Source organism: Numida meleagris, chromosome Z (assembly GCF_002078875.1).
Source record: "Numida meleagris isolate 19003 breed g44 Domestic line chromosome Z, NumMel1.0, whole genome shotgun sequence".
NCBI classification, from domain to species: Eukaryota; Metazoa; Chordata; class Aves; order Galliformes; family Numididae; genus Numida; species Numida meleagris.
In genome coordinates, this window is record NC_034438.1 from 55137104 (window position 1) to 55153503 (window position 16400).

The 16400-nt window shown below is 41.6% G+C and overlaps 1 protein-coding gene across 29 annotated transcripts in view; it reads right to left on the minus strand.

Moving 5' to 3' along the window:
* Nucleotides 1-16400, minus strand: part of LOC110389316 — a 54825-nt gene that overhangs the window by 31653 nt on the left and 6772 nt on the right. For 14 of the 29 annotated variants that reach the window (XR_002433133.1, XR_002433131.1, XR_002433130.1 and 11 more), the window contains one exon: nt 10573-14549. Coding sequence is in view for 6 of the 29 variants with exons in the window: in XM_021379519.1 (XP_021235194.1) it covers nt 14357-14549 (193 nt within the window). In the remaining 23 variants the exon portion in view is untranslated. Of the gene's footprint in view, nt 1-5886; nt 6036-7055; nt 7209-10572; nt 14550-16400 lie in introns of those variants that run through there. The other 15 variants (XR_002433141.1, XR_002433136.1, XR_002433135.1 and 12 more) reach the window with 8 other exon arrangements.

Sequence of the window (16400 nt, forward strand, 5' to 3'; positions counted from 1 at the left end):
TTAAAAGCATGTGTGCATCACAAAGCAGTCTTGAACTCACCAACAGTTGCTGCTTTTAAAAAAATACCTTATAAATACTGCTCAATGGTCACAGAAATGACAAAAGAAAATGAAAAGCTCATATTTGTTTTAATTTTCACTAAATTCATGGTTCAGAAGAGACATAAGGGAGGCCAGAATCAGTAGTATTAGGGTGCTTTTTGTTTTATGGCACTATTTGGAACAGTTTAATCGGGAAAGCTGAACATTAAATTGCATTATAGACAGCTTCCAAGAGCAACTTTTTGTTTTAAGGCTGTAAAAGGCAAAAATAATCTGCCTTCTTCTCTGTGATCAAAGACCCAGCATAAAAAGCGTCAGGAGGACTTTAAATGCCAGTTCCTGTACTCCCAATGTGTGTATCTTGGACTCTTTCCAGTATGGGAGCAAGATGGATTCTTATTTTTATTTTCTTTTCTAAATGGGAGAAAGCTGCCAAAATACATAAGGAGAAGGATTAGAGCCAGTTGCTTTTTGTTGGTTCTTGTGTGGGAATGTTGCCAGGCAAAGCCTTATGCTGAATTCCCAGGGAATTTCATTTTCAAAAGCCAGCTTCTGGATTTCCCTCATTTGGGAAGCTCTCCCTGAAAGGGATATTCATACCTAGCCATCAGCTCAATGCAGAATTGTTGTGCTGGCAAATTGGCTGTTGGCTATTCAGACACTGGTCTGCAGACCAGGCTTTGCTGATTTTTTTCTCTGGGTTGCGATGACTTGTGAGCTGGGCACGTTTCAAAAGCAAAATTGCAGAGCACCCTGGGTAATCCAAAGAGTACTCTCACAAAAGCAGGAAGACAGCATTGCTCTTGGTATCAATAGCTGCAAACACTGAATCCCCAGAGTCACTTGCCAAAGCTGAACAATGACCACAGACTCATTATTTCTGTCTTCTTGGAGCCTGTGATGATACTGCAGCTGTTATCCTATAAAGGGACAGAGAGCTATCTTTTCCTATTAATCTACCTCATGCCAGTCATTCTGGCTGTCCTGTATCTCTCCTTTAGTGTGCTAGGTGGGAGAGAAAGGAAAATTTTTTAAGGAAATTGCATCTTCTCAAAATCTTCCGGTTTTCCGTGCAAACAGAAGTGAAAGATGTGAAAAATCAGACAAAATATGCAATTCTGTGAGTTGATTTCAGGTTGACAACAGTTTTGTCAACTTAAAAAACACTGGGGAGTAACTAACTACATTTAATATTTTTTGCATGTCAAGGAGACAAGAGATCTTTAGAGATTTCCTCAAGGTTTTGCAATAAAATCCTGCAGTGTCCCAGGATTAAGGATTAGACAAGGGCTCTGGAGTTCTGGAGTTCCAAGTAGTGCAACGTATTTTTTACATGATTCATTTTACATGATTGTGGATAAATTACTTCATCTCTCTACTTCTGCCTGTAAAATGAGTGTAAATAACATGTGTGTATCAAGAACATATTCTTCAGCTGAATGGAGATGCTCAGATGCTGCAGCAATGAGAAAAACAAAACACGTGCTAAGAAATATTGCACAGAAAAACTAAGCAACTTGTCCGACATTTCAGTTGTTTTTAGCAGATAGAGAAAGTGAGAGAACACATCACAAGCCATTTACCACCAGCCTACAAACTTTGATTTTGAAATAAATTATTTCTCTGTTCGCTAGTTTGAGGCATTATACAACTTTGTAATATACAAAGTCCAAATGTTCTTATTACGGCTGAACCCTGATGCTGAAATGTAGCACTTTTAAAGTTAGCAGTAGTCATTTGCAATACAGTAAGCAGATGGAGACCCCATCAGAAATCAATGTCTCATTGTAAAAGGTCCTATGTGTCTAGACAGTCAGAGACAGTCCCAGCCTTTGAAATGATTACAGGCTGAATAGACAAGAGAGACAAAAAAAATGTGGAGAAGAAGCCAGCAGACCATAAACAAAGTGTCGTGCTCAGGTTCCCAGTGCTGGTCCCTGGTGAACTGAAGATGAAGATGTGCCTGGGGGTGCTGTAGCTGAGTGCCTTGCACACTACCTCCCAGTTAGGGCCTGAAGTAAGGACTGCTAAAGGGCTCCTGCTGCCAGTGAGAATAACAATGAAAGAAAGATAACTAGATCAGCCAAGGATTCTGCAGCTGAGGGGATATTTACCAGCTGTCTGTAGGAGGGAGTCATTTTTCTTTGCACTGATGGATGTGCACATAACCACCTTCTGAAGGCACAAAACAAGATTTCTGACTCCCATCCAGATTTACCTAGAGATTACATTAAATCCAATTGTTTTGGTACCTGCACCTGAATAATTGTAATAAGGAAAAATTAATCTATGCGCACACACAGAAGAACTGAAGGCATAGAGGACCTGCTGTAACTAGGTCGTGATCAGATAAAGCTTCTGTGAAAGTGGCCTGACCTCCAAAATGTTTTGTCAGTTTCAACCAAACTTGGTAATGGTGTTCTCATGAGACTTGTGAAAATATGTGGTTTGACAGGGAAAACAGCATCAGTCCCACTATCTCTCCAACCACGTGAGCTAATCCCACTGGATACTAGAGATTCCATGTATGCAAACACTGTTGTATTACATTTGTTCATTGAATGACTTCTATATAAATTCAACCAGCACACCTTGTTTCAATGCTTCCTTACTTAGCTTCCTTCTTTTCAAAGTCAGTAGGATTTAACACTGGATACATCAAATTTGGGTTTAATGTTTATGCTTTGACTATGACTTTTCTTTTTTTCTTTTTCAGTTACCTTCTTGTTAGCATCTTATATTGAAATCTTGAGAAAAAACAGTCCTGTCAGTCCTGTCAACCCTGGTAAAGACAATTACAAACAAACATCAGTAATATTCCAAAAAATACGGCTTGGAGTATCCTTGCTGGTCCAGGACCTTCACAGTGTAATAACATGAGCACACTATGAAAAACCTATCTTCTGAGCCAGGAGTATTTCATGGCAAGGAACATCCCATTACATGTGTGAGTGGCACCTACAGATGCAGGATGTAGGAAGGATGTGAGTCAATTATAGATCTTTTTCTTCAATAAAACATAGAATGATTCCAGTGTCTCAGTTTTCTCATAAAGAGGTCTTCAGTTTGATGAATCACTGCAAGGCTGTTGGCAGTGTCAAGGAGTGCAGAGGAGGCTGCTTGGCATGCACGTGACTGATTTAACAATACTACCCAAAAACTGTAAATGACAATCACATCCGTGCTGATGCTTAGCATGCACAAACATTTGCTGAGAGCTTTGGTTAGCAGAATGTACTGCAGAGGCATCATGACTTCTTTTCTAAGCACAACAAAGGGCCATTAACATACGTTCCTGATGTGCTCAGCTGTTATGGTTCAGACTGTAGGCTAGTTACCCACAATGTTTCAGGCCAAAACTTTAAAAAAATCACTGATTTTCTAACAGTTCCAACATCTGAGCCACATGTACATTAAATAAAACCTGTTATAGATACATTCAAAACTAAACAAAACTATGCCCTGTCTTAGTGAGTCTTTTTTTTTTTTAACTTTTTTTAACTTACAAACAGATTAACAAATGTCTAAATTCTGGGAGATGGACTAAGGGAAAGAGATACTTTTTTTTTATTAGCATGAGAATCATAGCCATAGATGAAGAGTCTATTTTTCTAAGCATATAATCACATATTTAATAATCCAGCTGGATTATATACTAAATAATAGGGTTTTCTTGATTGGGAAAAAACACATGGTTCTTACACACAAGTTCATTGTCCTCATATCAATGTATGCATAAGTCTGTGCAAAACAAAAACAACCTGTCAGTCATTCTGCTTATAAACTGTTTAATATTAGGGACTCTCTATGCTATTTTATATCACATTGCAAATTCTGTTCTCATTGTTGTGTTTGCTTGTCTCCTCTGTGACCTTTTGCCTATGGATTCAGCTAGAGTCCCCTGGGAAGTGACAGAAGGAAAAAAAAATCTTTAACTTGGCTAGATTTAACAGTGGAAGGTCATTAAGTCCTGGTGATCAGCTCTTCAATTACAGTCTATTTAATCATACAGCAGCAAAATAATTGGCAACGACTTAAGGCAAACTAATTGTTCCAATCTGAAACTCAGCAGGGTGACAAGGGAGCTATAAATGAAGTGGTGACGGATTTTGAACATCTCAAAGGTCTGATCTGGGAGACTTCTGACAAGAAGACCAATAGCAGTCCAGGAAAGGCTCTCTCTTCAGTCACATCAAAAGACAAGAAAATGCTGGGGGCAGAAAAATGTCTGGAGGAAGGAGAGGAAAAGGTTACTTTAAGGAAGGGGAGAGGAGAAAGAGGACTTTTTAGAAGTCTCCAATCTAAACCTGAAGTTTCTTGTGCAACCAGGGCAAAGAGGTAGGCCAATGCATACAGACTGCTTTTGTTGTTGTTGCTGTTGTATTTCTTCTGTACTTCTTGCATCAGTCAAAAAGTAATTAGGCTTACTGGAACTAGTTTGTGTCCTGGAAGAACATGCACAGACAGCTCAGAGAGCTCCTGGGCTTGGAGCTCTGGAAGACGAGTTAGCTGAACGTACAATCATCCCTGGATGCTGGAGGCTGGCCTCTGAGGCTCTTTTGCCACAAAAGTTTCAATGGCAAGGTATTTCCAAGTGGTAGAAGCAGAGCCTGGAATGACATTGTATGTGGATCAAAAAATCTTACAGCAATTTGTGCTAGAAGGGACCTCAAAGCCCACCCAGTCTCAACCAGCTGAGGCTGCCCAGGGCCCCATCCAGCCTGGCCTTGTGTGCCTCCAGGAATGGGACACCCACAGCTTCTCTGGGCAGCCTGAGCCAGGGCCTCACGACCTTCTGATTAAAGACATTTTTCCTTTTGTGTAGGCTAAATCTACCCTATTTCAGTTTAAAACTGCTACTCCTTTTCCTGTTTCAGTAAGATCTTGTAAAAAGTGCTTCTGCAACCTTCCTGCAGGCCTTCCTTAGCCGCTGGAAGGCTGCAGATCTCCCTGGAGCCTTCTCCAGAGTGAACAAGCCAAGCTCCCTCAGCCCTTCTTCATGGAGAGAAATGTTCCAGCCCCCTGAACATCTTTGTGGCCTCCTCTGGACCTGATCCAACATTTCCACACCTTCTTTGTGCTGGAGGTCCCAGGTGTCGATTGAAAACTCCAGGAGTGGCCACACAAGGGCAGAGCAGAAGCCGACAATCCACTCCCTCTCCCTCCTGCCACCCCTCCTTTGATAGAGACCAGGATACTGTTGGTCTTCCAGGCTGCCAGAGCACACTACTGGCTCATGTTCTTTCTAATCCACTAGAACACCTAAATCTTTTTCTGCAGGGCTGCTCTCAATCCATTCTCTTCCCAGGCTTTGTGCTTGGGATTGCCCCAGCCTAGGTGAACCTTGCATTTTACATTGACACTGCCTTCTGGGACTAAAGGCAGTGGTTGGGTAAGCATCCACAGTTCTGTGACAGCACAGTCTTTTCCTATATGTAAGATAAATACACTAACACTGTCAGGTGAACACCTTAACTGGCTCCACATCTCAGATAAGAAAATCTTATTCACTAATGCAAAAAATAATAATGATAGAGGTTAGCTGGATATTATTCCAATTCAGGTTGGAAATTCATATCCTTCTCACTAAGACCTTAGAAGTCAGGAGACCTGCCAAAATGTTTGAGGGAGAGTGTTTTGAGGACTGAATTTCCTGGAACTGAGGTACAAATGCTTGCCTAGCTCTTTCCATGTGGTAGCACAAAAGCTTTCAAAAATGCAGAGACAGATGTATCAAAAGTTAAAAACCAGAAATGATTCAGCTGGGAGCTATGATGAGGTTACTACATTGCGTCCTATAAGGTGTAAGTTGAGTAGCTGCAAATGCCAGAAACAAAATCTTACCATTAAGGTGCTTTTTCACTATCTCTGGAACAGAAGACAGTAGCCATTGCCAGAAGCCAAAGGTTGAACATCGTGAGCAGATCATTCAGAATAGGAATTTCAGTGTCTTGAGGAACAAGAAACTCTTTCTATTGAGCATCTGATGTGGTCTGTAGCAGAGGGGCACAAGACAGAGAGGGACTCAAGACATGAAATACAATGGAAGCCAAAGGGATGAGTATGTATTCGTGCTGGTCAAAGTGTTCCCTAGTGATAACGGAGAGCTTTGCAATCAGATTGCTTGTTTCTCATTCATTGTAATCCCGCCTCAGGAAACTAAGATGATCCTAAAAAGTTTCAGAAACGTTCAGGTTGGAGGACAACTCTAGAGATCACCTTGTTCAACCTTCTTTGGAAAGCTGTGCCTTGGATTAAGTTATCCAAGCTCTGTCAAACTGACTCTTGAGTATTTTCAAAGTGAAGTCCATGACTTTTCTGGGCTCCCATGCCTAACTGTTCTCATAGCAATTTTTCCTTTTATATTTTTCTGGTTTGGGTTATTTATGGTTAGAGTTTCTGCTTAAGGAAACAGGATGACAGCCTGAGGAGGTGTCTAAAGGTGTTCAATTTTCGGTCCCTAATTCAATCCTTGTCCTCTATTGGTAGTTCTGCATTTGTCATTACTGCTCAGCATAGCTGGAGGCTGGTCTCTCTCAGGAGAACTGCATCAAGGAAGGCACTGACACTGAGTGCTTTTTTTTTTTTTTACAGTGAGCATTTTAAATTAACCTTACAGTCCCATATAGCAGCAGACTTACAGCTTCCTTGTACTTTTACTTGCTACACATGCATAAGAGCCTTTCTTGCTATGTTTGATGTCTTGCTAGACTGAGCTCTGGCTGATCTTTCGCATTCCTAACCACATCTATGTGGTATTTCTGTACTTATTTGCAGAAGCCTTGTCTTTGGTATGTTTCTCATACTTCTTTTCTGCATGGAAGCTCTCACAGTAACTCACTGTTAAGGAGGTTGTTTTCTTGTTATAACTGTTCTTTTTTTCTGATTAAGGGTGTGGATTCCTCTAATGCCTTGCAGAGGCCATCTCTGACAACCTTCCCACACTCCTGAGCTCCTTATGAAACACCATGTTGCTTTTCCAGCAAATATCAGGACAGCTGAAGGATGCGTACCTGCTTTCCTGTGCTGCATCTTCAACTGCTGCTGATGACACAAAGCATCTTCTGACAAAGGGGTAGTTTCCTCACAAAAGGCACAGGATCAGAGCCTGCCTTGGATGCCTGTGCAGGATTTGCAGCAAGTTTGCGTGCCCTTCCTTGAGAAAGCTGAAATAAGGAGGCAAAGTTGAGAGCTGATCGTTAGCAAAAAAATAGATCTAATACAAAACTGTGGCAGTCGGTGAGCACTCAGGACTTGGACATGTGCAGGAGAAAAAGATTATTTTCACTTAAAATTAACGTAGGAGAACAGGAGGACTCGGAACTAACGCTACCAGCTGAAGCAATAGAGAATGTCTTTTAATTGCCATTTACTTTGTACTGCTGACACTGCAAGAGACAATAAAAGCTGACTGAACCCTGCCTTCTAAGCTTAGTCATAGCCAGGCTGCACTGCCTCCATGACAAAGAAAGAAGTCGGGGACATCAGTACAATTTGGTAGCAAGCAAGCCTCACCTCTGTTTGACCCTCCCTACCATTTCGCTGACTTTGATGATGGCAAAGAAAGAGCCTACAGATGAAATGTGCTAGGAAACCCCACTTATTCTGCAGCAGAATCGGCAATCTGGGCATTACAACCCTCCAGCTCACAGAAATGTGAGCTGCAGGAGATTCATCCGAACAGGAATTCTGCCCGAGCAAAAGGCCACATTGTTATGTGCCCTGCAGCAGGGAGGTATAGCACAGAGGGAGACATCTGCCTGTTCTTAGGCAGTCAAACTCCTGTCCCAAAGAGCTGGCCAGCCAGCAGGAGCAAGCAGGCCCTCCCCAAGGACCCTCACAGTTGAAAGGGTTTGGATGGTCCACAGGCTTCCAGTCATTTAAACTGGGAATTTTCAGCATACTCTGGATATAGAAGAAGGAGCATTAAACTTTATTTTTCCGCAGTTGTTGGTTTTATTTACCTCAGTGATGGAGTAACCATGAAATGAGTATGTCAGTGAAACGAGTAATTAAAAAAAAAAATCAAAGATTTTAGAAACGTCTCTCAAGAATGAGTATCGTTTGTGTTCTTGGAAAGCTATGAAAAGATGCAAGTGTAGATATACATTAATGGAATATTATTAATAACTGATATATTAAATATTTGTTTGCTATGAATGTAATAAATTCCATATTCTACACTTCTGAAAACCTGTTGTTAACCAACCGGGAAAATCTCAGTGAAAGAGAATTATGTATAAAGAATTAGAATAATCACAAAGAGTGGAGTTAAGAAAAAAGAGAATTAGAATTTCTATTAGATGTAATTTTTAACAATGTAGAAAACAATCAAAGAGGAACCCGCTTGAATTAAAGATGGTGATACTTAAGTTCTGTCCAAAACCTAAGCAATACTTCAAGAAATGCTTAATGAGAAGATATGCCACTGATGGATGTACACAATTTCCTTCCGTGTTTTGAAGCAAAATTGAGCTGACATAAGCAGAGGGAAATGATACTGAAGTTTACAGTCAGTGGATTCACCAAAGCATATTTCCATCGAGGGACAAATCTTCATGGTCATTCTTTACAGCCAATTTCCTTAGAGATTTTGTAGCCCTAATTAGAGAAGCCCTGAAAAAAGATGAGTGTGTGAAAAGCTAACCTTAAAAAACCAAAAAATCTCAAAAGCTATAGCACAGTACCACTTAAGATTCTCATCCTTCGATATGCTGTCTTAGACAATCATTCTGCCCAAGGCTGCTTGATCAACATCTTCTGGCACTTTTATCCCTTGGAGAAGAGTCAAAGTTTTTGAAACAAAAACATCTGAATTTGTGATGCAAATGGAACTGCCTGATCAGCATCACCTAATCCTTTTTTTTTTTTTAGTGAAGCTCTTTGCCAGGAATGGTCTGTGGCAGATCGCTTAATAACTGGCAGACATACTGATTTTCACCTTCTAGGTGGGAGAAATCATCACTGGAGCCTGCTACTTCAGCTCACTCTTGCTTTGCAAGTGGGACTGTAGTGCGAAAGTCCTCCTAGTAGCTTTTGGATTTCACTTTTTATTCTGATATCTAATTAATTGTCCGTTGTTACTGTCGAGATGTCACAAAACAGGTATTTGAGTACTGCAAACAGACTTGTTAAAATAGCACAGTTGATTTAAAGTTGACTCAAATAAGATCTGAAGATATTTTGAGTGTTCTAACTTGAAATTGAAGAATGAGTTTTAATTACTTACCAGTGATTTAATCGGTATAAGAGGATACGTACCTCAATACTCTTTTGCTTGAGGACTATTACAAGTGCATAAAAAAAAGCACCCTCTATCAAAAATGAGTTCTGTGAAACTGAAAGAATTTTGTGTTCCCTCATATGTACCTTCGCATTCCTTTGGTTAGAGACGTTAAAGTAATAATATTAAAAAGAGTAGAAGGAGAAGAAGAGAAAAGAATGTAATTTAATACTCCATGTTGTCTTCGACACTTGTTATAAATGTTTCTCCTAAAGGAACTGGCAAAAGCATCCTTCTGTGAGGATTGGTGTCTACAGGATTAGACACAGATAGTCAGCTATCTTTTGCCATCCTAGAAATGAAAGTGCAAATGGATTTTAATAAGAGCTGAAGTGAAAATTACAATTCCTTTCCCATAGCAAAGGATAGAAATTAGAATCAACTGAAATAAAGAGATGATGATGAAAATGAATTTATTACAGCTTATACAATCCAAATAGGCTTTCATATTAGCCACTTTATTGATGAGTATAAGCCGTAGTTTTGATCTGGGCATTCATAAGTTATTGTATGCTACACATATATGAACTGAGCCACCACTGGGAAATCTAACATCAGGGAACAAGAAGTCACAAGTTTCAAAACATGTGATTAACAGCTGCTATGTTACCTATGTCAGTATTCATAACAGCTGTAACACTGAATGTAATTGGAGTAAGGACATTCATTTAATAATGAACTTGAGAAATGAGATTAAACTGGCAAATAAAACTTAGCTTCCCATGAATGCAGTATAAGGTAATTTATATTATAAGGTAATTTATATTATTATAAGGTAACTTTATATTTACTATATGTAGACTGAAGAAGAAATTTAAAATTCACATTTTGTTAGGCTTCAGGAAAAATCACCAGTTTTTAAAATCATACAAATATACTACCATCATAAGCTTCTAAATTAATAAGAGACTAAAGTTTTCTAAAATAATTCTGTTAGCATCTTTTTAAATTGAAACTATCAAACAAAAAAAGAATCTGCGCAGAATCTGAGAGTATGAAGAATGATGACCTTTTCTAAAGCTTAGATGCCATCTGCTGGATGGGTAAAAAGAACGCAGTGGGCCCGATGCATCTAAGTGATAATTCTGTCACATGGAAATCTGAGGATGGACTATCCCCTAAATTCCTGGTACCTAAAAAGACAACATCAGATTCAGTGAAAAACAAAAACAAAACAAAACACCCTTCTTGGGACTGGACAGATCACCAGAAATTGGAAGAATGAGGAATAAAAGACAATGTAAAACTGCAGAGTGACAGCTTGCTTTATTCAGAAAGGGAACATCCACTTCAGGAAAGAGGAAAACACATACCAAATTCATATATTTTGAAAAAGAGTTTCTCCAGCAAAACACATTACAAGGCAGCCATCTTTCAGTTTGGGCTCTAAACCTAGCACTTGAGTCTTGCTTTATGCAAGAGGACAGAGCCCTTGAAAATGAGAGACATACAGAAGAAACTTGATTGCAACTACAAGGACAAGGTGATTTATATTTCAGTTGTAAAGTACTGACAAATCAGTTGTTGGAGATAAAAAAAATCCTGAAGAAGTTTACATCCTTTGAAGACAAAAAAGAACAAGATTTTTCGTTTAACTAGATTCCAGATTTCTGCTGCCTGCAAGTTTGGGCTTACATGCTGACGAGCTTTAAATACAGCAACCTATGCAAAAGCAATAAGCATTTTGGGATACTGCCACTTCCTACAGTAAATGCATTGCCACCTGCGGGAGAAAAATGAGTCTGCGGTACATGAACAGAGAGATTTAGTTTTCTTACAAAAGCAGCAATCAGATACCTGAGAAATGTGTCTCTAGGCATGACCGAACTATTTTTCTAAACCCAACACCGCAAATATTGACTCATTAAAATGGACAAAATAATCACTTATATTAAAATTACATTCTTACTGCAGAGGTGACCAACATTGACTTCTCTAGATTGTCCTTTGCTCTTTTTTTCCCAGGTGGAAATTAAGAGCAGCATTTGTCCTGCTGGAAATCTCTGATGAGACCACAGCACTGCTTGAGCCATGGCAATCAGCTGCAGCTGGTCTGCATGGCTGTTGTGCTGAACAGCTACCACTGAAAACTCCTGTGCTTCCATGATCAGGGCACACACTGCTCTGTCTTCTCAGCAGGTGTAAGTGATTTGCTGCATCTTCAGTGCATCAGGTGGCCTGTGTACATGCTGAAGTGTGTAATTTACATGTCCTGTCAATGATGCCTCAGCTGGAAATGTGAAGACCTGTCTCTTGTAAGAAGCACACTGCTGAGGGTTATCACCAGTTTTGTTCTTTTGCCTCTCAGTTTGAAATGCCACTGATTGTGCACTAGTATGGCTGTACTACCAGCTTCTTCCCAGGCATGCTGATCCACCCAGCACTGCTCCTTCATGTAAGTGAATCCTCTCCCTTTGTCCTCTTACAGAAGCCATGCAACAGCAGTGAGGAGGAGAAAAAATAATTCACAACTACTGATACCACCTGAACTTTCAGCATCTCTCTTCAGTGCAGGCTCACCTGGACAGCATGATCTCTCCACTGCTTCTGACGTGGTTTAGCCCTGCTTGCTTTTCCTGCTTTCAAGTTTGCCACTGATGTCAACGTGTTTCTCTTCAGCTTTGCAGTTCTGAAGTCTTTCTCATCCTCTCTCCCAGAAAACCAGTTATCCCTTTCAGTCCTCTCACTCTCCTGATGATCTTATTTGTGACTGTTACAGCAGCAAGTGTTGCTGTAACCACCAATATCTGTAACAAGACATGCAAGTGAACTCCACGGAGATCCGGAAATGGAAATGCAGCTTGATCCGTTCTTTGATCTCAGAAAACACTATTTAAGCAAGAAAGCAGAGACAAACTCAGTAGCACCTAATTTGATTTTCCCCTTCACTGAACTTGTCTTCTGACAAACCATTAGTGGATGATTGTTATTTTTTGTTCCCAATGTTAGTAATTTAGTTTGCTTCTTCTATCTTATTAAAAAAATATTTTGAAGTTAATTTTTAAGTCACTGCAACTTTGAAGATCTGTCGAGCTCTCACCACAAAACCACGGAGAACTCACATCACTATCAGTCCCTGATGGGCTGCGCTGGGCAGGACCAGCAGCAGGCTGCTGGATGCCCACTCTGACACCCCGCCCATGGGTCTAAACTATCTCCTGTACTGCCAGTGGGATGCCTCTTTGAAGAGAAACCAACTGTTTTAGAGTTAACAAGGGAAAGCATGCTGTTAAATCCCAAGAAACGGTGGGTTTTTTTTTTTTTTCCTGTATTTGTTTTTACTGGTAGTCATGTGAAATCAGAGCCAAACCTGGAATCTTACATCCAAGAAGGCTGCTGTGGGAAGGGGCACATGAATTAAAGGCTACATACCCCTACTTTGGTTCGCACTAGAAAAGGCTTTGCCTGAAGAGTTCAGTAGTCACTCACCAGAATGTCAGCTGAACAGGCATCCATCAGGAGAACTCAGAGCGGCAGCAGTACTCCGGTGGGCACAGCTACCTAGTACTTGTGCTGGCCACAATGACACTGGGGATCCTGATGGTAAGCTGAGTATCAGAAATACACAGTATTTGATGCTCAAGTGTGCAGTGCCATCTCCTGCACTGCACTGTCATTCTTCAGTTTGGGAAGGAGAGAAGATGTCTTCAAGCTAAGAGAATTCACTTTTATTGAGAGTCTGAATTATTTTTCTCCCTTTGGTTGGCAGGGGGAAGGAACAATCTATCCATCTGTTTTACATTTCAGCCTTTCACAAATCTGTAATTACTCCTTCTGCCCCAGCTGAATTGCTTGTTGAACCTTGAAATTGTAAGAAGTGCTCAACTGGAATGCGGAGCACAGCCAGCTAAGAAGCCATACAGTTCTCTTCTAAAAAAAATTCAGCACCAAGCATGCTTCTCAGCCACCTAATGAAGCAGGGCACACTCCCAAGTGAGCCTGCTGACCCATCTGTGTTCGAACACTTGCTGTGGCAGTTTATATGTGAATATCCATGACCACGTGTCTGTGCACTCATCTGCATGTTAGAAGGTGTTTGGAGAAAACTGTATCATTCAGCCCAAGTTATATGAAGGAATCTAAATTCTGTTTACTAGCACAGTCTAGGCTGTACCACCCTCTGTTACACTCACATAAAAAGCCCCTATTCCCAGTTCCTCTGCAAAGCTTGGGGGAAGAGGCAGAAGAGGGTGTGAGTGGCTAGGTAGGTTTACTTTGCTTTTAGTTCTTACTGCTCTGTTCTAAGAGGCAAAAAATTATATTAACCTCCCTAAGCTGAGCTTTTGCCTCTGGCAGTAACTGGTGAGCAATCTCACTGTCCTTCTCTCAACCCTTAAGCAGTTTATTATTGTATTCTATCCCCCTTTTCCTCCAAGGAGGGAAAGCAAGAGGGCAATGTGCTGCTGTTCAGCTGCCCACCAGGGTGAAGCCACCACAACCCAGACCTCAAAGTCAACTGAAGTCAGATTGCTTCAGAAACAATAGCAAAAATTTCAGCTCTAAGCTGGAGATCAGTGGATGACAAGTGCAGAGAAAGTAACAGGCAGGCAAATGTGTACAGCTGGTCCTAAGGTATCTACACAGAAGGCAGCACTGTGAGAAGGGGAAGTGCTTTGCAGGGCACGTGCAAAGCATGAAATATAGGCACAAATTGTACCAGTGAGATTTGTGTGAGGTACAGTTCAAGTCCAAGTAAGATTAAGTCAGGCAGGAGCAGATGCAGAGAAGGACAACTAAAGTGATCAGAGGAATCTCACAAAATGAAAGCCATGTACTCAGAGAACATGAATACTGTACAAACGCTGAAAGGCTGTGCTGGCCCAAGAACAAACATGTAAACTGATCACAAACACATTCACACAGGAGACAGGCATTCAGTTTCTGACCCAACTTAACTTCATCGCCAAAATAACGACAACAATGAAACACAACCAACGAACCTAACACCAGAACGCGCCACCTTATTTTCAGAGAGTACATCTGATCCCTGAAGAAAGTTCTCTTGGCAGTGTCTTCTTATACCCTCAACTGCTAAGCCTGAGCTAGAGCACCTCTGTTGTATGACAACATTGCTGGGGTTCTCCAGTCACTGACATTTGTTCCTCTGGTGATCTTCAATCTCCTCGGCATCAGCTGCAAGTGAAAGGCCATCATGGACATTTCTGGAGGGAGTAAGGATAACACAGATGCTGACCAACCAACCTGGGGTGGTGCTGTCCTGGATCTGTAACACACAAATGTGGAAGTACTAGTCAGGGCCATGATAGTCAATAGCAGATTTGACACTTATACAGAGAAATTCAAGATCCTGTGGTGTGTGTAGAAGGTGAATAGCAGGAGTAGCAAAATACTTGGAAGCCCTGAACCTCAAGAGTGACAGCTTTGGCTTTTTCAGTTAAGAAATAGCTGGGAAATGGCTCTTGTGGGAGTCAACTTGGAAAGGAGCTCAAAACAACTAGCAGGCCTTACAATCTTCTCTAACAACAAGAACAACCCATAATCAGGAAAAAAAAAAACACATTATCAGGAGACTGGCATTGCTAAACAGGGAACTCATGATAAAACTTCTTTTGCTCCAACAGAAAAGCTTGAGACATACAAGTCCATTAGCACCAAAGGGATGTGTCTGATGGTGCTGAGAGAGCTGCAAGGCCACTCTCCCCTTGGACCAGCTGTTTTTGCAGGGTATTCGGGTACACTCTTGCTATTGATGGTAGTGTGGCCTCTTGCTGAGTGGTAATGAGGCCTGACAGGTAGACATTCTCATCTGTTGGTGACAGAGACTCACAGAGGAGTGCCCACTGCCCTGATTGGAAGTGGAGAGACTTTCTAATGCCTCCTGGGTCTCTACTTGCTCCTTGGGGATGTGAACGGGGATGGAAGATAGATGGCTGGGACCAACATGAATGGCAGCTGAGGTGCTCTGATGGAATTCTCCTGCATTTGACAGAGAACATCTCCTGAAGCAGTCCACCTGGGGGGCAGGAATTCCTGAGCCTGCTGGGCAGGCAGCAGAGCTGCCCTCCTGACCCCATCAGCAGAGACACCCCTTAAGCCATTCAGGTAATGGGCCTCCTCACTGCACTGCTCAACAACTTGGCAAACAAAATGCTGTATGTGCTGGCAGGGGCAAGTCCAGAAGCTGGGTCAGCATTTCCTCATCTAGGCCAAGGAAGTCTAACATGAACAAGATGCAGCTCTCCTCCTCATCTGCCTCCAAAGGATCATCCACAAAGACCTGCCCCAGCTCCTGGTGCAGCCAGGGCAGCAGGGGCTGGAACAGACCTGGGTGCTCCTGGAAGAGGAACACCCAGTTATGTGGTGGCAGGCCATCCACAGCAGTGCTGTGTAGCAGCTCTGGAGCCTGTAAACAGAACCTTATAGCATGAAAGTACCTGAGCTGAGTTAGGGCAGGGGTAATTCTCCCTGCAGTGTCCATGACAGCTGCTGTCTGGAGCAGAGAAGGTTTTGAGGCACAAAACAACATCCCCATACCTACAGATGAGCAAGGACCAAGGAGATGGGTACAGGCTCTTGCCAGTGATGCCTTGTAGGAGGGCTAGAGAGTGACATCAGATGAAACTAGAGAGGTTCAGCATAGACAGAAAAGAAAAAATGAATGTGAGAATAAGCATTGTGGCAGGAGTCATAGAGACTGTGGGATTTCTGTCCTTGGTGGTTTTCAAAACCTGGCTGGACAAAGCTCTGCACACCAGATCTGAATTCGTTTTTGACTCCACTCTGAGCAGAAATTTGGAGTATTGACAACTCACATATCCCTGCAAACAGCAGTGATTCTGTGATTTTGTAGTCTCTGTGACCTAGGAGTTAGGACTGTTTTACAAATGGCTTGAAACGTATAGATCAGCTACACATAAAAATGATTTCATGATGAATCCAGAAGGCTCACACTCTCCATCTGTCAGGTCATGCATACACTAGGAAAGCAATGCTCTACAGCAGTTACGTTACTCCACAGCAGATGGCCTGTTAAAGCTATGAATGCTTTGACAGAAGTCTCAAAAGCATGGGAATATTGTCCTCTTTTATCCTCACCTAAAGGAGAAAAAGCAAA